The sequence below is a fragment of the Lycium ferocissimum genome, chromosome 7 (genome assembly GCF_029784015.1).
Source record: "Lycium ferocissimum isolate CSIRO_LF1 chromosome 7, AGI_CSIRO_Lferr_CH_V1, whole genome shotgun sequence".
Taxonomy (NCBI): Eukaryota; Viridiplantae; Streptophyta; class Magnoliopsida; order Solanales; family Solanaceae; genus Lycium; species Lycium ferocissimum.
In genome coordinates this window covers 63,726,389-63,746,516 of record NC_081348.1, presented here as the reverse complement: position 1 = coordinate 63,746,516, position 20,128 = coordinate 63,726,389, and the positions used below count along the sequence as shown (strand labels likewise).

General features: G+C 38.3%; 1 protein-coding gene across 5 annotated transcripts in view; it reads left to right on the top strand.

Annotated features, from left to right (window-relative positions):
* LOC132061819 (chromatin structure-remodeling complex protein SYD) overlaps positions 1–20,128 on the top strand; it is a 47,662-nt gene that overhangs the window by 24,179 nt on the left and 3,355 nt on the right. For 2 of the 5 annotated variants that reach the window (XM_059454469.1, XM_059454473.1), the window contains exons 17-34: positions 13–109; positions 257–429; positions 793–1,006; positions 1,169–1,291; positions 1,392–1,481; positions 9,931–10,047; positions 10,453–10,533; positions 10,732–10,839; positions 11,149–11,318; positions 12,120–12,198; positions 12,287–12,361; positions 15,113–15,210; positions 15,310–15,417; positions 15,847–15,904; positions 16,037–16,261; positions 16,378–18,432; positions 18,507–18,674; positions 18,749–20,099. In XM_059454469.1, the coding sequence (XP_059310452.1) occupies positions 13–109; positions 257–429; positions 793–1,006; positions 1,169–1,291; positions 1,392–1,481; positions 9,931–10,047; positions 10,453–10,533; positions 10,732–10,839; positions 11,149–11,318; positions 12,120–12,198; positions 12,287–12,361; positions 15,113–15,210; positions 15,310–15,417; positions 15,847–15,904; positions 16,037–16,261; positions 16,378–18,432; positions 18,507–18,674; positions 18,749–20,099 (5,390 nt within the window). The remainder of the gene's footprint in view (positions 1–12; positions 110–256; positions 430–792; positions 1,007–1,168; positions 1,292–1,391; positions 1,482–9,930; positions 10,048–10,452; positions 10,534–10,731; positions 10,840–11,148; positions 11,319–12,119; positions 12,199–12,286; positions 12,362–15,112; positions 15,211–15,309; positions 15,418–15,846; positions 15,905–16,036; positions 16,262–16,377; positions 18,433–18,506; positions 18,675–18,748; positions 20,100–20,128) is intronic. The other 3 variants (XM_059454472.1, XM_059454471.1, XM_059454470.1) reach the window with 3 other exon arrangements.

Genomic DNA, 20,128 nt, shown 5'->3' with positions numbered 1-20,128 from the left:
TTTTTCTTTCAGGTACCAAATGAATGGATTGCGATGGTTGGTTTCACTCTACAATAACCATTTGAATGGAATTTTAGCTGATGAAATGGGACTCGGTAAAACTGTTCAGGTACAGTAATATGTAATTACTTTAGTTGTTACTTTTGCTTGATTCCTAGTTTATAATGTTTCTCTAGTTCTCCTTTTAGAGTTTACTTTAATTTCAAAGTTATTATCTCATGAATTTTTGAAGGATCTCACAAAGACAACTTTTTAGGTTATATCCCTAATGTGTTACCTGATGGAAACCAAAAATGACAGAGGACCTTTTCTGGTGGTAGTGCCATCCTCTGTCCTACCTGGATGGGAGTCCGAGATAAATTTTTGGGCACCAGATATGCTCAAAATAGTTTATTCTGGACCACCAGAAGAGCGGAGGAAGCTTTTCAAGTACGCCATGTCAATTATTTCATATTGTTGTCTAGAAATTCTACTACTCCCTCTATCCCAATTTATTTGATACTTTTTGCTTTTCGAGAGTCAATTTGACTAAACTTTGAGGCTAATCTGGATTAGATTAACTGAATATCTTAAGATTAAAATTTATATATTTGAAAACTATTTGAAAAGTACTATAAGTTGCAACTTTTATCGTACAATTTGGTGAAAAATACATCTTACAATGTTGGTCAAAATTCATGCCGTTTGAATCTCGGGAAGTGAAAAGTATCACATAAATTGGGACAGAGGGAGTATTATCTTGTTACTTCCATTGCAATCATGCTATAATTATTGGGTAACTTGTAATTGCAGGGAAAGAATTGTTCATCAAAAGTTCAATGTTCTTTTGACGACATATGAGTATTTGATGAACAAACATGACAGACCAAAACTAAGTAAAGTTCCTTGGCACTATATCATAATTGATGAAGGGCATCGCATAAAAAATGCTTCTTGCAAGTTGAATGCTGATCTGAAGCACTATCGCAGTAATCATAGGTTGCTGTTGACGGGAACTCCTCTTCAGGTTCATATTGTCTATGGGATTTTTTATGTCTTACATTTTCTTACATCTTGTGGGTTGACAAGATAAATGCTCCTCTGGCATACAAGGATGATGTACTACTTCTTGTTTTGTTTCTTCTGGTGCTAATGTGATCTGAATTTATTTATTATTCTGTCCATGTAGAACAATCTTGAGGAACTCTGGGCACTACTTAACTTCCTTTTGCCAAATATCTTCAATTCATCGGAAGACTTCTCACAATGGTTTAACAAACCATTTGAGAGTGGTGACAACTCACCTGATGAAGTATGTTTCTTACAGTTTCCACTCGAAAGTACGACTTCCTTGTTGTTTGAGTTATTTCTTGTACTTTGTTGACCAATTACTTCGCTTTTCCTGCTGTTAGGCTTTGCTCTCAGAGGAGGAAAATCTTTTGATCATAAACCGTCTGCACCAAGTTCTGCGTCCGTTTGTACTTAGGAGATTGAAACACAAGGTATATCTCTTCACCCGTAGTATGCACTTCCCCTCAATTGGTTGTCAAACCTCAAGCTATGTGTATCAAATTCTATCATTGGAGGATGCATATTATGCTTTTGTTTTTCTTATGTCAAAAGCTTTTATTGATACCACAACAATGTGGTGTTACTTACTAAAGGGTTGCAGCTGTACATCATGGCTTCAAAAAATCTAACCAACTATTCTTACAAGTGGAATGTCAACTGTACACTGAAAATGTAAAAGAAACAGAAGAGAATTTTTGACCCTTGATAACGTACTTTCAACTCCCTCAAAAATTTTTCCGTTTCTCTCCATGATATTCAAAAAGATGCAAAAAGCGCGTCTTTTCCAAAATCTGCTACCTCCAACTTCCAGCTTGCTCTATCTCCAAACTCTCCGGCGTGCCCATGACTATGTTAGATAACACCCATTTGATGTTAAAATTGCAAACATCAATGACCACAGCTGTCAGGCAAAATTACAATGCATTAAAGAAGGATTCTCATCCTCCCGTTGTTTTTTTTTTTTTTTTTTTTGCATAAACAATAATACATCTTCGTCGTCTTAATAATAATTTGCCTCCTATTAATTTTTTGATGTACCGCATGTTATACTTGTTGGCCCCATCCGTGACCAAGAAAGGGAGGAAATGGAAAGAGAGATCTAAATAGTGTTGCTTGAATTGGATAATGTTAAATAGGGGAGTGGGGGTAAGACATGTGGAGGGGCAACTTCGAAGGGGAGAATCTGTCGGAGTGTTGTTATCTTCTGAACAAGCATAACACTAAGGCCTCATTTGTTTCCACTTAATAGATGTCTTAATCTGAATGGTTCAGACCTTAGGCAATTAAGTGTATTTATTTACATTAAGATTTAAGCACTTATTTGGTCTGAATAGGTCTTAATCATTAAGATCTGAAACAAAGTCTTAATATCATTAGGAGGTATTTTTATATGAATAATTTTCACCACCACTCTATCCACAACCACCAGCTCCACATCCCACCCCACCCCACCACCCCTACCCACTCTCCACCCCCCACTCGACCTCCACCCCATCGCCACTAATCAATTCTGTCATCACAACCACCACCACCATTGTCAACCACCAACCCCCACCACCCACCTCACCTACTCTCCACCCACTACCATGCACCTTCACCCCACCATTACTAACCACTTTTGCCATCACAACCACTACCACCGCCGCTGTCAACCAACACCACTTTCAACCGACACTGTCGTTGCCAACCACCAGCCATCACCAACCACCTCTGTCATCACAGCCACCACTGGCAATCACCACCGCTGACAACCACGATTGTCAGTCGCTACCACACCTTCCACCTCCATCATTATATATAATTGTATCAACAACCACCACCGCTGTCGCCACCACCATCGCTGTCGTTGCCGCCACTACCACCATTGCGACCAATCTTACTACTAACCACCTCACCCATCATAACTAACACCGCCACCAATTACCACCAACACCATCTTCAACCACCACCAATTACTAACATCAACCAACTTCACCATCACAATAACAACCACTACTACCAACCACCATTATCGCTTCAGTCACTACAATAGTACCAACCACCTCCACAATCACAACTATCACCACCATCATTACTAGCCATTAGCGCCAACCATCACCACCACCACCACTATAAAGCATCTCCACTATCACTAATGAATTTAAAATTTTATTTTTTTATCAAATACAACAACAAAAAATATTTTTTATCAAATAATATTTTTATTTTATAAATTTATATTTATTTTCTAATATTTAGTTACTTTTTCTTTGAATTGTATATTTATTATGTTTAAATAAATACATCATGCACATTCAGATGTTTGAAAACAAATAGTCTTAATTATTCGGTGTTCAGATTTAGAGACTACATCTTAATCAGCAGATGTGCATTCTGATTCAGTCATTCAGACGTCTTAATCTTAATGAAAACAAATGAGGCCCAACTCCTAAACTTCCGGGCAGCCCCAATTTCAGATGAGGAAAGATCGGACTAGTAATTGTTTACCATGCACGAAGAGGAAGAAGATGCAATGACTCTGGTTGGTTAAGAAAAGGTCTTCGCTGTCCACAACCTGTTGAAAGATGAACAACAAATTGTGGAGTTTAGAGCATCAGAAGTTTATCAGCTGGATGAGGTTGGGCCGTCATTGTGGGTGCACAAGAATGTTATGAAATTAAGCAAGCAATATGGGGTGGATTTCTAGGGTTGCGAGATGGAGGCATCGTGTCCATTCATGAAGCTGGACAGCAGAAGAAAGAACAAGAGAGTAAAAATCACTATGAATAGCTGCATGAAAGAACAAGAGAGTAAAAATCACTATGAATAGCTGCATGGCTCCGAAGTCTCGGGGTTCAAGTACAGGGATGATGGAAAAAGTAGGGGAAACAAGGAAAATAAACATCATCTCATGGAATGTTCGGGACTGAATAGTAGGGCTAGAAGAAGGTTAATTAATTTGTTGATATACACATGGAAGATGACGTCTATTGTTTTCAAGAAACAAAGCTGGAAGGCAACATTGGTCCTTTAATAAAACGATCTGAGCCAATAGAATAGTAGAATTTGGTTCCTTGGAGTCAAATGGGAGAAGTGGGGGAATTTAAATATTTTGGAACAATAGGGTCCGGAAAAGGGAGGTGATCAACACAGGGTCTTCACAATCACATGTAAATTTTTCCGAGTGTCAAACAATTTCTCATGGCACCTAACTGGGATATATGGGCCAAATACTAGGCAAGATAAACATCAACTAAGGTGGGAAATTGTAGCGTTAAGAGGGATGTGTTAGGCCGTGAGTGATATGTAGTGATTTTCAAGACGATTGTGTGAATGAAAGGAGAAATTGCAATAGAATTACAAGATAAATCATAGATTTTTTAGAATTTATTGAAGATATGGAATTGTTTAATCCTCCCCTTAATGGAGTTATTTCTACCTGGACCAAGGGTAACATCTTGAAGCTTATTCAAGGTTAGCTAGATTCCTTTTTCAATTGAATGGGATGAAGATCAACAAGCACTACCTAGAATTTCCGCTGATCATACACCAATTCAGTTACAATGTGGAGATGTTAGGAGTCTAAATCTGATTTCAAGTTTGAGAATTGGTGGCGGGGGCTGGCAAATTTCAATGACAATGTGAAAGCTTGGTTGACTTTTTTTGTGGTGCAGAGCAGGCTTGATTTCATCCTGGTATGGAAATCAAGAATGTTGAAAGGCAAACTTAAAGAATGGAGTGCTACTAATACGACAATTTGGATGCTAGAAAAACACAACTACTAGTTTGATGACTGAGATGCTTAAATGAGGATGAATTGTTGCGGAAGGCAAATATATCTATGGAACTGGAAGAGATGTCCTAGAATGAGAAGATGGTAGAGGTCGAGAGGCCTTTGTCTTAAGCAGGGGAATAAAAGCACCAAATCTGTTCAGAGGATCGCTAATGCATCCAAGAGAACAACACCATTAATAACCTGGATATTAATGGGGCAAAAATGGAAGACTCGGGGTTCATAAAAGGGGAAACATGAATGGAGGTTTGTTTTCAATTTAGGTAATTGCCCCAGTATCAATGATGAGGAGGAGAAGTGGTTGCAAAAATCTTTTGAGGAAGAAGTATGGTTAGGTATAAAATTATGTGTACCTGACAAGGCTTCTGGTTGGGGACGCTTACACTATGAGATTCTTTCACTCTAGTTGGATATTCTGAATGGGGATGTAAAGGAGAATGTAATGTAGAAAATGAAGAATTTCCACTCACTAAAATACTTTGAGAAAAGTTACAATTCAATCTATGTAGCTTTAGTTCCAAAGAAGAATGGGCCAAGAGTTGCGAGAATTCGGGCCTATAAGCTTGAATTGGTAGTGTTTAGAAAATCACATCCAAGGTTGACCAAGAGACATAGAACAATGATACATTAGTTGGTGGATAAACAACAAATGGCGTCCGATCCAGGTTAAATGTAGCTTTGGTAGCAAATGAATGTGTTGATTCTAGACTCGAGGGACATGCGATTTTAGATAAGCTAGATATTGAGAAAGCTCACGGCCATGTTAATTGGAAGTTCCTTTTAACTGTTGAGAGACATGGGATTTGTGCGGAACTGGATTAGATAAATTCTTTGTCAGGGTTCCTATTTTGATTTATGGATTCCCAAAGTTTCCTTTCCATCCCAAGGAGGATTGAGACGAGGATATCATTTCTCCTTTTCTCTTTACAATAACAATGGAGGTCTGAACAATATGGTGAAGATTTCAAAGCTCAGTGGAACAGTCACATGTTTTGAGGTGGAAAATGGTGGAGGGGTTTTGAGATTACTCATCTGTTGTATGTGGATGATACTTTTTTTTTTTTTTTTTTTAGAAGTTAACATGTGTATGTGGATGATACCTTGGTGTTCTACGATGCCGGTGTTGTACAGCTAAGACATCCGATACTAATTTTGATTTGTTTTAAAGCAGTTTCCATCTTTAAAAGGAGGAAAACATGTTTTTCATGTTAATGAGATGACATAAGTTCAAATGTTAGCAGGTGTGTATTTCCTATCAATGAGATGACATAAGCTGAAACGTTGGTAGGTGTACTTGGATGTGCAGTTGGTGTTCTTCCAACTAATTATTTCGGCAATGCCATTGGGTTCTAAGGATAAATCTCTAGAGATATGGAGTGCCGGAAAGCTGTGAGAAAAGATTAGCTAGATGCAAATGCCAATACCTATATCTACGAGGTAGAGTAATACTCTCTTCGTCCCAATTTATGTGACATTGTTTTCTTTGTGCATGGAGTTTAAGAAAGAAAGAGGACCTTTGAAACTCGTGGTATGAAACAAACCTTAAATATTTATATGGTTATAAATCATCTCATTAAGCGTAAAATAATAATTTTAAAAGTTAAATTGTTTCTATGTATAGAAAGGTGATATTCTCTTTGGGATAGAATAAGAAGGAAAGTGTGGCACATTGAGACAGAGGGAGGAGTACGGGTAATAATGTACTAGATGAGCTACATATGTGATGCAGTGTTGTCAAAGGTGCACTTAAAGCGCGCTTAAGCCCTGAGGCGAGGCTCAAAACATGTTGAGCGCTTTGCCTCGCTTTATGTGCGCTTCAGTGTCGTCATCAAGGCTCTAAGACATACTTTTTCTTGCCATTGAGCCTCTCTTGAAGAGGTGACACTAGATGATTGATATTTCACTTTATCGTAATGTTTTTACAATTTCTTTGTCCATATATTGGTTATTCATGCTTACCATTATTAGTCTTGGACTAAACATACATATATTTGTAATTTTGCACCATTGCGCTTTTTTAACTAAAGCCCACGCTTTATGTGCGCTTTGCGCTTAAAGCCCCAGCTAACCTTAGAGCTTTTTTGCGCTTTTCGCTTTTGATAACACTGATGTGATGTCTCTCTTCCTTGTACCTGCGATAGATGCTATAAGAAGGAATTTCATTTGGTAAGGAAACAAAGAGAACAAAAGTTAGGAACCTCACCATAGAAAGTAATCAGGAGGTCTTGTTTGGTATAAGAAGCTTGATACTACCCAACAAAAGCCTTGTAATGATTTCTACCCTGTTGGGTAGTATCAGGCTTCTTATACCAAACAAAAGCTTGTAATGAAATGATTATGGCGATTTAGCATGGATGACCAAGCGTTATCTATAGAAGTTATTAGTAAAAAATATGGCCTAGAGGGGCAGTGGGGTTCATATGTAGTGTCTACAACATATGAAGTCGGTGTTTGGGGAAGTTGAGGGCTTTGTAACCAATGTGCACATCAAAGTTGGGAAGGAAAGGAATGCACCTTTTTGGAATGACAAGTGGATAGGCCAATGGTCCTCTAAAAACCTGTTTCTTAATATTAAATGCCCGACATTACATTATGAGGCTATACTAGGGGACAATTGGAGACAGCAGGGGTGGACTTCCTATTTTAGAAGGCTACTAAATGACCAAAGATTTCTAGGTTTGCTAAATTTCTTAAACCTCTAGTACAGCGCGAGGGAACCACTAGAGAGGATGATGGTTTGATTTTGAAAAGGCACATTAATTTAATGGTTACTATATAGTGAAGTCAACATAAGTATGTATCAAACTGGTCAGCAAATATATAAATGGCACGGGAAAGCTGTTTGGCAAGTGAAGCTATCTTAAACTTTTGAGGGAGCAGATTTTGTGGGGGGTTACGAAGCTACTTTGGCGGCTATTCTTAAATATGATAGGAATGAGATGGATCATGCCTAAGACTGCTGGGATCTGTTTTCATGCTGAAACTACTGTTGGTGGTTTAGTTAGGCAGTGAAACAGTGAAAAACCATTTCTGGTTGCATATGGTAGACTATATGGATAGAAAGAAACAAAAAATGTTTTGAAGGGATTAGTAGCTCCATTTAGAAAATCAAGATGAATTGCCTTCCTTTGTTTTATTTTTAATGTAAAGAAGATTTTGTAGGTGATGTAGATTCACAGTTTGGCATCGTAGTAACCTTGTAAGAAGAACAAGGATATCTTCTGTTTTGGTTTTTGTAATTTGTAAAGATGGGTCTTCGAACAACCTTTGTGCTAAAGATATAACAATCGTTATCATTTCCCAAAAAAAAAATGTTCAGCGCCTCTTGGCAATCTAAACATGCCGGTTGATAAGAAATGGACATTGAGCCTAACTCGACCCAAAAGCTAGCTCATGAGGTAAGGATTGCGCAAATACCATATAAGGAGATAACAATCTAATTTCCTCCATAAATGTGGGACACTTAACACCCCAGCATGCCCAGGATTGCACTTTTGGAGCATGAACAACATTGGATATACCAAGAATAAAAATGGTCCGACTTTGAAACCATGATAAGGAATGGGCCTTTGGGCCTTGGACCTAACTCAATCCAAAAGCTAGCTCATGAAATAAGAATTGCCCAAAACCATATAAGAAGATGAAATCCTATTTCCTCGTGGGACACTTAACATTGGTTATCATGAGTATTACACGCGAATCTCACACAAGTTGGAGTCAGCTATGTAAATCTTTTATATCCATTTCACTGGATATGGGCTTGTTTATCCATTACTCGATAATTTTGGCATTTCTCTAAATATAGATTGATACTATCTAAATTTCACACCTATCCCTACTTTGTACATCCATCTTCTAGATACTTTGGGTGATAGATGCCCGATATCTATCCCATTTTAACATTTTTGGTCTTACAACACTTGTGTCATTTTCTTTTTAACAAGAGACCTAGCCTTCTTAGAAGATGCTACGCTGTTGAGGATTTATTCTCCTATGGGAAACAAATAATCCTTCTTTATGCGAAGAGCGCAATCTCATATCCTATTGCCTTGTGGAGTAGTCTCTGCCATTACTTCTTGTGATTGACCCTCAGAGATACAATCCAAATTTGTGTTTTGTTGTCTTTATCCAAAAGATAATAGTAATGTTTTACATAACATGTTTTGCAGGTCGGTTTCAGTTTTTCTATTTTGATTTTGATGTGTTAGATACTCATCTATCATAGCATTCTCTTGGTGACACTAAAGCTAGAAACTTAAATTTTCTGCAGTTAGACACCATAATGCTTCTTTTAAATTTGTTCTTCTTGTAACGGCTAAACTTTTTTCTCTGAAAAGGTAAGACAATGTCATACAGAAACAAGCACAAAGGATGTGCTGTAACAGCTGAACATTATTTACAGAAGCAACAAAAAAAAAAAAAAAAAAAAAAAAAAGAACAAGAAAAAAAGAAGTTTTGCCCCTTTTGTAACGGCTTTATAGTGCATATATTCTGTTTTGATTTTACTTGTCTAAAATACTTAATCCCCACATTTTTTTCCTTAGCTCAAGCTTTGATGGCTCTCTGCCTCTCGCTAATTCATTGATTAATACAATTTCATCTCCAAATAAAATGCTCTATAGAACCTCATTTTGCATACTATTATTAACTCATCCATAACTAGGTGAAAATTATGGGCTCAGGGCAGATCCTTTGTAAACCCACAGTCATGGGGATCCCCATACCTCATCCCACTATTTTCGCACTTGTGACGACTTCTTCTTTTATATCATTTATCGCATGTGTATATTTGATATGAATTATTTTCTTCTCCAAAACCATAACTGGTGACAAGTCTTATAGCACATATGGTGAAAACTTAGATATGTTGTACGGTGTTGTTACTTCTGTCGCTAAGAGGACGGATAGTCTGTTGGTTATTTCATTCTTTGAGGTTCTTGATAGTCTGTTGTTTATTTCACTCTTTCAGGTTCTTGATAGTGCAATAAAACAAACAATAACTTCATGCAGTATATGCTGCAAAAAATTGCTTCCTAAGATTCTTCCAGCATTCATTTTTTGACAGTGTTGAGAGCTTATTCGTCTGTCTTTTCAAATGCTTGTCTTAGGTTGAGAATCAATTGCCTGAAAAGATTGAAAGACTTGTTAGATGTGAAGCTTCTTCATATCAAAAGCTTTTGATGAAGCGAGTGGAAGACAACCTTGGTGCATTCGGAAATATAAAGGTTTAGCCTCTCTGTTGTTATTTGAGTTCAATTATTCATGCCCGAGAATATCATTTAATTCTTTTTGTGAGATAAGTTAAGCATAACATCTATTGCAGCTCATGTATTTTGTGTATATAAATAAAAAATTGTGCTTCTATATGTTCGTGTCAATGTCCACAAGGATTCTGACCATCTATTTGGTACTTGCGTTTCTTGTACGTTATTAATTTCCTTGGCTATATGAGGTGGAACGTCTGCTAGTAGTCCTATGGTTAGAAATGAACATATATGCTTATCCAGAGTAAGAGTCATTGATGCATATTATGAAGTGATTCTTTTCATTTATCATAAAAAGAAAAGAAAAGAAAATATGCTTATTCAGGTATGTTGTTCTTACCCTTGACCACACTCTTCCTTTTCTAGGCTCGCTCAGTCCACAATTCTGTAATGGAGCTACGCAACATTTGCAATCATCCGTATCTTAGCCAGCTTCATGTGGAGGAGGTTTGCTTCTCCCTCTTCTATTCGTATGTCTTTAGGATTTTAAAATTGATGTGAAGAGCAGGTATAACTGGATAATTTCATGCATGTGCTTCTGCTTTTGAGAACATATATTTTGAACTCTTTTTTTATCTTCAGAAGTTGCTCAAGGTGGCGTGTTGTTGCTTTTTGGTTGTCTAATCATTTTGTTTTATATGTCAGGTTCATGAGTTAATTCCTAAGCATTATCTGCCGACTGTTGTGAGACTTTGTGGGAAGCTTGAGATGTTAGACAGACTACTGCCCAAACTTAAGGCAACAGATCATCGGGTACAAAATTGCGTGTTTGCATTTCAGAATTGTTTTCCAAATAAATGTTAGTTTCTAGATCTCTCTTCGAGGTTGTGTATATTCATGTTCTGTTAAGCCTTCTTAATATCTGGTTATATTTGGCCTTATAAGTCCTTCTTTCTCCTTGTTCTTTATCCGTTGATATTGTTTTTGCCATTTATAAATTTGAAAGGATTCTGATGCTTGCTATTTTGTTGATCACAATCCTTTTGAGAGATGAGGCTGCAAGAGAAGAAAGACTTGGAATATATTCCTTCTTGATAATGTTCCTTTTTGGTCATTGTGCAGGTCTTGCTTTTTTCAACAATGACCAGGCTGCTTGATGTAATGGAGGATTATCTCTGCTGGAAGCAATATAAGTACCTTCGCTTGGATGGACATACGTCTGGGGGAGACAGAGGCCCCCTTATTGATAAATTCAATCAGCCTGACTCTCCCTTCTTTATATTTCTGTTGAGGTAATTGGCTAACTTAGGATTGCCTTAGATTCAAAGTTGTGGAGTTTAAAAGATGTACTCTTCTCGATAGTCATTCATTTTGTCAGGATGAAGGTTTGCAAAATTGAAAATTTGCTGAAAACTTAATTTTAGTTTTCTGTGAGTTTTGATACCGCTCGAAACAAAAAAATTTACTAACTACCAAAATAGACTAATAAAGTTTACTTCACTGTCGTGGATTCCAACATTTGCAGACAATAGGTTAAAGTCATATAACATCAGAACGAACATCAACTAAGCATCCAAAATGTATAGTTTCTAGTGAAGAACTCAATTTCTAAATCTTAACTGAATATTACTATCTTGTCATTTACATGCGATTTAGTTTGATTAGCATGGGTTTGACAAGTTAATTTGATTTTTATAATTTCGGTAGAATCAAAGAAATTGTTATAGCGAGTGAGAAGTTAGTGCGATGAGGTAGGCTTCACATTTTCGTCGAAATATTAATTATTTTTTGGATCTAATAGATGCGAAAGAAATTGTAGAATGCCGTGTCATGGACGATGTTCCAAACTTGGCCATTGCATATACTTTCATAATGGGGATACAGTGTCATGGACGATGTTCCAAACTTGACCATTGCATATACTTTCATAATGGGAGTAGGGTTTAATTGTTTCTAGGAAAAAAAGAACTAGTAGGTTGTTTGTAGGACATGTTTTGACATTCCTTCTAGGTGTCAGCTTGCTCTTTTTTCTCTGCATTCGTCATTCATGAAAGCATTTTCTCTTAGACTGATCTTTTCTAAAATGGTGCCAGTATTCGTGCTGGGGGTGTTGGAGTAAATCTTCAAGCTGCTGATACAGTTATAATTTTTGACACGGATTGGAATCCCCAGGCAAAAACTCAAACTTACTCTTTTGAGGATCTTTTATATTTTGATTATGTGGCTTTCTATTACTGCTCTCTTGGTTTGCTGCATTCAGGTTGATCTCCAAGCACAGGCAAGGGCTCATAGGATAGGTCAAAAGAAAGATGTTCTTGTTCTTCGATTAGAAACGGTAATTACTTTTTGACTTCTGTCAAATTGTCTGCTCATGCTTTTGCAGATTCATGCTTTTATTTGTGCAGACTGATGGTTGTTCATGCTGTAAAATTATTAATGAATCTCCTTTGATAAGACTGTGGCCTGCTGTTATATGGAACATGGTTCGTTCTGATTTATTTAGTGTAGTACATTGTTAGCCCACTTTTTTTTTTAAAGATGTATCTTTAGCTCGTTATTCCTGTCATTTCTAGATACTAACACCATTCATGCCCCATGAAATCTTCGTTCTCCAGTTTAGTGGCTGAAATAGTGCTTCCTTTTGTGCCTAGCGGGATAAGACTTTGTAGTGAATCTAGTGATTATTATGGTTCTAGGACAGGTATAGAAACTTGGCATGACTTTAATAAGTATCTTTTGTTTTTTATTTCTTGCATTTTCTACTATCTTATAAGAGGGAGTAAGCACACAGCAGGTCAACATGCCTGCTTAGACTTTGGAGGGCAATTTGGTCATTTCGGTAAAAAAACTACTGTAGCTGCTATAGAAATTTAAAGTGCCTTTGACTAACTTGCCCTTTTGCTTGTGTCATCATTTATCATCCCTGCAAAAGCCACAATGCCTTTTCGTGCTACGTGGAGGGATATCTTCTTTGTGCTCTATGCTTTCTCTCTCCAGCTGTTACATTTTAAGTATTTGTTTTAGATTTTACCTCTTTGATAATCACACTCAAAGCTTCATAATGGAGCCATCAAAGCACGTGTATTCACCTTTTTTGTTCTTCGCTTCTTTTTCTCCTACTTTCAATCAGCAATTACTCCATATTATTAAAAAAAGGTTTACTTTGCTTAACCAACATATTATATATCTGAAATAATGATATATCTTTGGAAGCAATTGGATTTTTGTTTGCTTATTATTATTATGTTTTGAGAATTCTTTTGTTGCTTATGTTACCTGTTTGAGTAACGTGGAAATTTGATTTTTTCATTGATAAATTTTGTCATTTTAAAAGTGAAAAGTGCATAGTTTCATTCATTAGCGACGTTAATTAGTCTTCTATATTTCAAATTTTGAATATATCTTCTTATTTATTTATACATATTGAATTTTGAGTTGTGAATTCAAAAGTTTCTTTATTTATAGTGCATATTCGTTTATACAATTATAAGAAAAACAATATCGTAATTATTTGTCTCTTTTAAAATAAAATAATTCAAACAATATTTAGTTGAGGTCTAAATATTTAAAGTAGAAGTTGAAAAAAGAGTGTACGGATGTTATTATAACTATGTTTGGACATGAACCTAACTTGAAAAAGAAAGGTTGAAAATTGTGAGTAGTAGCCTTATTTCTTTAGTATGTAATGCCGATTAAATAAATTTTTCAATATTTCGTCATTGTTTCAAATACTAACATTAATGATAATTACATTACTGAGTACAAAACAACTATTTAATCTTCTTAAGTTTTGGTTTGTCGTTAAAAACTACCATACTTTATTGTTTATTAACTAAGTGTTATGTTTAATTATCATTTCTTGATTTTTATGTTAGACCATTAATATGGTTATTAAATAAGAAAAAAAGCATCACCATATTAATAAAATCAAACATGCTGCAACTGAAACTATTAATTTCAGACAGTGTCATTGGGCCCGTGCCGAGCACTTTCCCTTTCTAGTGTCTGTTAGATGAGCCAGTTCTATTAGTGCTATAATCCCCGTTATAGTACTTCCTTTCACTTCTACTCTGGATTGAGAGGCAGCAACCTTTTTATTTGGGATACCAACACTTGCCTGAGAAATAGATGTCTTAGGGGACAAAAAAACTTCTGTTTAGAAGTTGAGTCTGATTGCATCACGGATGTTTTTTTTATCTGTAAATTGGAGTTGGTTAGTTATGCTGAATCCCTTTTGCAGCTTATAGAAGCTTTTGTATAGACAGTTCAGGGCTTTCCTTTACTTTTATCTTTCTAGAATTTTTGGATGTAATTCTGGTTCTCTTACATCAATAATACTTACCTGTTCAAACCAAAAAAAAAAAAAAAAAAAAAAAAAACAAACAAACAAAAAAAGGAGGAGGCAACAAGAAGAACCCAGTCTTAGCTTTTAAAACTCCAAATGTGAAGCTTGAGAAGCTTTGCCAGCATTTTAAACAAATGCTTGCCCCTTATCCACGGGGATGACATTGAGAACCCAGTCCTAGCTTTTAAAACTCCAAATGTGAAGCTTTGCCAGCATTTTGAACAAGTGCTTGCACTTTATCCATGGGGACGGCATTAGCCTGCTGCAGTGAAGGAAAAGGCAACAAAATATGGAAAAGAATGTTCTCTAGGTTGCCAAATCTACAGTTACTTCTTTTTTCCTTCTTTCTGCGATTGGGTAAAACAATTAAGTGTGCAGTCCTTAAACAATCGTTATTAAGATAAGTGAATATTTTTCTTATGAAAGCAATTGAAAATTCTTTTGGACCTTACTTCATTAATTGAAGCATTCTTTGTGAATTCCTGATAGAGTAGAGTTGATGGGTTTTTGGTTTCCTCAGAACTCTATGTTCTGATCATCTTGAACATTGAATGATCGTCGAGAGTTTCTCAATGATGCTTCTTGTCGCATTAATTGTTGCCACAATTTATATTATCAATAAAAACATTGTTACCACAATTTACCTGTCAAATACTGACTGATTTCTTCATCCAAATATTCGTTTGGAATTGCACCCACGGTATCTCTAACTCGTGCATTTCTACAACCTTGTGAAATTAGGTCCAAACTGTTGAGGAACAAGTTAGAGCTGCTGCTGAGCACAAACTTGGAGTTGCTAACCAAAGCATTACTGCTGGATTCTTTGATAACAACACGAGGTCTTTTGAAGGAAGTTTTGGAATTGGAAAATCTACTCAACCTTTTGACTACTTTGGTGAATATATTGTGCTTATAAACGTATTTTAACTTGGATGTAGTGCGGAAGACCGAAGGGAGTACTTGGAGTCCCTCTTGCGTGAAAGCAAAAAAGAGGAAGCTGCACCTGTTCTTGATGATGATTCTTTGAATGATCTTATAGCGCGAAGGTAAAATAGAAGCAGCAAAGCGCTCTTTTTCTGCTGTAAATTCATTGATATCATAATATTATTTCCAATGACTTGTGCAGTATGACATCTTCTACATCAGAATAACAAAGCACGCTATGTTAGGTTTTATCTAGTTCACTCCAGGCAATATGGCACTGAAACTGCATGTCAAAGCCCATCACTCTTCGGACCAATATTTTTTTTATCGGAAAAGCAGCAGTTGAAACTCAGTGCTGACTATCATTTTGTCTTTTCCCGCCCCCGCTATTTTTTTTCTTCTTTCGTTGTTGAGAGCTTGAGGTTACTGGCTAGTCATGAATGGGTGCTGTGTTTCTAATGTAATTAACATGAATTTACAAGAACTATTGGGCCTATTTGGTGATTCGCCATCAGGTGCATAACTCTCATATCTCTACTCCCTACGTGCAGTGAGCCAGAGATTGAAATATTTGAATCTGTTGATAGGAGAAGGCGTGAAGAAGAGATGGTAATCATGTCAATACTTCATCCCAGGCTGTTTAGTTCTCTCATTTTCTTAACGGAGTCCTCCTAATCCGGCTGAACAGTTATCACTCAATTAGTTTATGATTGTTTTACTAATTCAAGCATAGTAATGCAGGAAATCTGGAAGAAGTTATGTTCAGAAAGTGGAACACAAAGTTCAGAGCTCATTCCTCCTTTGCCCTCTCGGCTTCTTACTGATGAAGACTTGAAACCATTCTATGAAGCAATGAAAATATCTGATAAGCCAGTTGTGGTTCCTAACCCTGGGTTAAAACGGAAGGGTGGGAGTCTTGGGGGTCTTGATATCCAACATTATGGACGTGGAAAAAGAGCAAGAGAGGTTGGTTATACTTTTGGAGACCGCAGGCACTTGCAATCATATTTTTTTTCAATGCTTATAATATCTGTAAATAATTTGTTATCCACTAATTTGTTCATTTTAATTCTTGTCCTTAGGTTCGCTCATATGAAGAGCAATGGACGGAAGAAGAATTTGAGAAAATGTGCCTTTCTGAGTCTCCTCAATCACCTAATCTAAGGGAAGAAATTCAGGAAAAGAATTTTGCTCCATTCTCTGGCACTTGTCCTGCCCATGTTGTTGCCATTAGTGAAATACAAACACCAGCACCGTATCAACCTCCTCCCCACCAGCCTGTGCAGGAACTTCCTCAACAGCCTGTGCAAGAACTTCCCCAACAACTTGTTGGGCCCATAGTTCAACAAAGCCCTGTGACTGTGACACCGCCATCTAAACGGGGCCGGGGAAGGCCAAGGAGGACAGCGATAGTGACTGAAATCTCACCATCCCCTGTCGTTATTTCAGCAATTGGAGCTGGTGTAAAGGTGGATAGCAATACCATTGCAGAAAATACTTCTACCAGTCAGGCAACTTCTGTGCCTGTTTCTGTGTCCATTCCTTGTGCTTCTTCCGTAGAAAGTACCAGCGCAACCATCCTACAGAATGTTACTGGTGTTGCTCCTGGCTATCAGTCAATTGTTACTTCTGTTGCTTCTCAGTCTAGTCCTCCTTGCCCTCCTACAAGTGGGCAGGGTAGGGGACGAGGTAGAGGGCGAGGTCGAGGTCGAGGTCGAAAGCCTCAAACTGGAGGAGAAGCTCCAGGGCGTAGAGGGAAACGACAGAACGTTACAGCAGAGGCTTTTCCCACCCCTCCAACTCAAGCAATAAGTGAGCCTGTCTCTGCAGCACAAGGTGTGAATGTTATGAATTCTTCTAGTCACCATGTGCCCCTAATGCCTCCTGCAATGGGTAAGCCTGATCTGGTGCAGCAGGTAGTGGCAGGTCTGGATTCTAAAAACCTTGGTCATGCTCCTGCTTCCATGAGTTCTGTTGTGCCCCTTGCATCATCTTCCACGAGCAAAGAATTAAGCCCTGTTTTGACTATTCCTGTTATTCCATCATCTTGCGCCAGCCAGGACCCTTGTGCAATTTCACCTGCACTTGTCCTTCAATCATCCTCAAGAAACCATTCTGAAGACCATCTTTCCCTCTCTACTGCCCAGACTGAAGCTACTCTGCAGGCAAACACAATTTCAATAGTGCCTCATAGTTCACCTTCAGCTGGCAAGGAACCAAGTTCTGTGTCACCTGCCCCTCTTCATTCATCAAATTCCAAGGACTCCAATTCAGTTTTACCTGCTCCTGTTCCTGCATCATCTTCGGCTTGCGTGGAACCAAGTTCAGTTTGCCCTGTTCCTGCTGTTGCATCCTCCTCTTCCAGCATAGGTCCAAATTCGTCTGCACTTGCTCCTCTTCTTTTAGCATCTAATGCAACAGGCAAATTAGATTCTGGGTCAGATAGGGGGACATTTTCTTGCTCTTCTGCTATTTCAGGTCATGATTCTGTATGTGATTCTTCTAACTTGAAGAACATTGTTCAGCCTGAATCTGGTGTAGTAACTGCTCATACTTCTGATCCAGTGCCTGCGATTTCGTCAGTTCCACAGTACAGCACTCCTCCCACTGCACCTAAGCCAGGTAGAGGTCGAGGACGCAAGCCTCAAACTGGAAGTGAGGCATCACGACGCAGGGGGAAGAGACAGGATTTGGTTACTGCAGCTGTTATTGAGGGGTTAGGTGCTCAGGATCCAAGTTTAACTGAACCCCCACAAAAGAGAACCAGGTTAGCCGTTGGGAGGAAGCCCACTACAAGAAGCAAGCGTGAGAATGAAACTCAACAAGTAGTAGACCAGTCGGTTGCATCTCAAAAGACTCCAGATTTTGCTGGTGGACAAATCCCTAAAGATATGGTTTTTAGTGAAATTAATCCACAGAACAATGCTATCAACAGAGATGTGTCTCAATCCGATGCTATTCTGGTTCCTGGTCAGGTGGGTGATAATGTAAACAGTGACATTGCTACTGCTGAAGAGGTTCTCGATGATGCTCAGCAGAAGGCAACTGCAGTCCAATCTGTTGCATCTCAAAGTTGCCCTGGTCCTCATGTTGAGCCACAGATTAACACGGTCAACTCTGAGGATTCTCCTGCCCAGGTTGGTGTATATGCTGATAGGTTGATACTTCCAATATAAACTATTAAACTGCTATGACTAATGAGGTTCTCCAGGAAGTGCAGGAACAAACAGCTATTGTCCAGTCAGATGCATCTCAAAAGATTGTAGATCCTGGTCAGCGGAAGGCGACTGTGGTCCAATCTGTTGCATCTCAAAGTTGCTCTGATCCTCATGTTGAGCCACAGATTAACACGGTCATCTCTGAGGATTCTCCTGCCCAGGTTGGTGTATCTGCTGATAGGTTGATACTTCTAATATAAACTATTAAACTGCTCTGACTAATGAGGTTCTCCAGGAAGTGCAGGAACAAACAGCTATTGTCCAGTCAGATGCATATCAAAAGATCATAGATCCTGTCGCAGGACAAATCCCTCAAGCTATGGCGTGTTGTGAAGTTGAGCTACATAGCAATGCTATCAAATCTGTCGCATCAAAATCCAGTGGTGATGTTGCTAGCTGTGAAGCTGCTACAACAAAGGAAGTTCTCAGTGAGGATCAACAAACAATGAAGGTTCAGTCAGCTGCATCTCAGACGCCTTCAGTTCACTCTGTTGGGAAAATGCCTGAAGATATAGTGAGTAATGAAGTGCAGCCACAGTGTGATGCTATCCGAACAGATGCATCTCAATCCCATATTACTCATGCCTCTTCAGGATCAATGGCTCCGGTTAGTGATTGTCTGGTGGAAAAGAGTGAGGGTGATTCTAAGGTTGAAGATGTTGAAAAGACTGAAATTAATTCTGAAGATGGGTCAAACATGGAAGTTCCTGTTGGAGCGTTGGAGCTTACATCATCTGGCAGTCTGAACAAGAGTGGAGACGCAGAAGGGCAATCTAGCAGCGCTTTGAATGGGGTCCTTCCAACAAATTCTGAGGCTATCTCATCCGCTGCTCTAGCTAATTCCTGTCCAAGCGTAAACGCAGAGGTATATCTGGGTTCAGAAGGCTCCGGGAAAGTAGGTTGTAATTTGGGATCAACTCAAAGCCTGTCTGAGAGTGTGGCTGCAAAAACTGATGTTGAACAGTTACAGACTGAGGATCTTTCTCTGGATAAATCATGTGTTTTTAAAACTGAGGCAGCCAGCATTGAGCATCTTGCTGGTGGCAGACTCAGAAAAGAACAAGAAACAGGAGACACCGTGGAGGAGGAGACTGTTGTTTCACCTGCTGTGGGTACTGACAATCAGAATGTGAAGGGAATCACATCCTTTGCTTCTCCATCTACCGAGGCAGAAGCTTTAGTGGATGAATCTTCACTATGCGGATCTTATAAACCAGCTAAGGACAAACCAGAAGTAGCAGCAGAAGGAACACATTCTGATAAAGTTGCAGTGGCCGAGGTTTGTGAACAAGATAAGTTATCAATTAACAAGCCATTGGAGATAACTAAAGATTTAAGTAGGGTGGAGAAGGAAAAATATTTGATTCCAGAAACTTTTGAGAAGCAAGTTAATGTTGCTGACTCCCTAGCAGAAAAATGTGGAGGTGATCTTGCAGCAGAGCGTCCAGATATGAAAGATTCTGATGTAAGTGAGGTTGCACCAAGCCCTAGAAATGAGTCCCAATCCAGTTTCACTGTTGGAACATCCCAAAGTGAACCTGAACAGCAAGCAATTGCTGAAGCAAACTTGGACACAGGTATTTCCAGTAAGGACTATTCTTTATCTAGTTCGGAT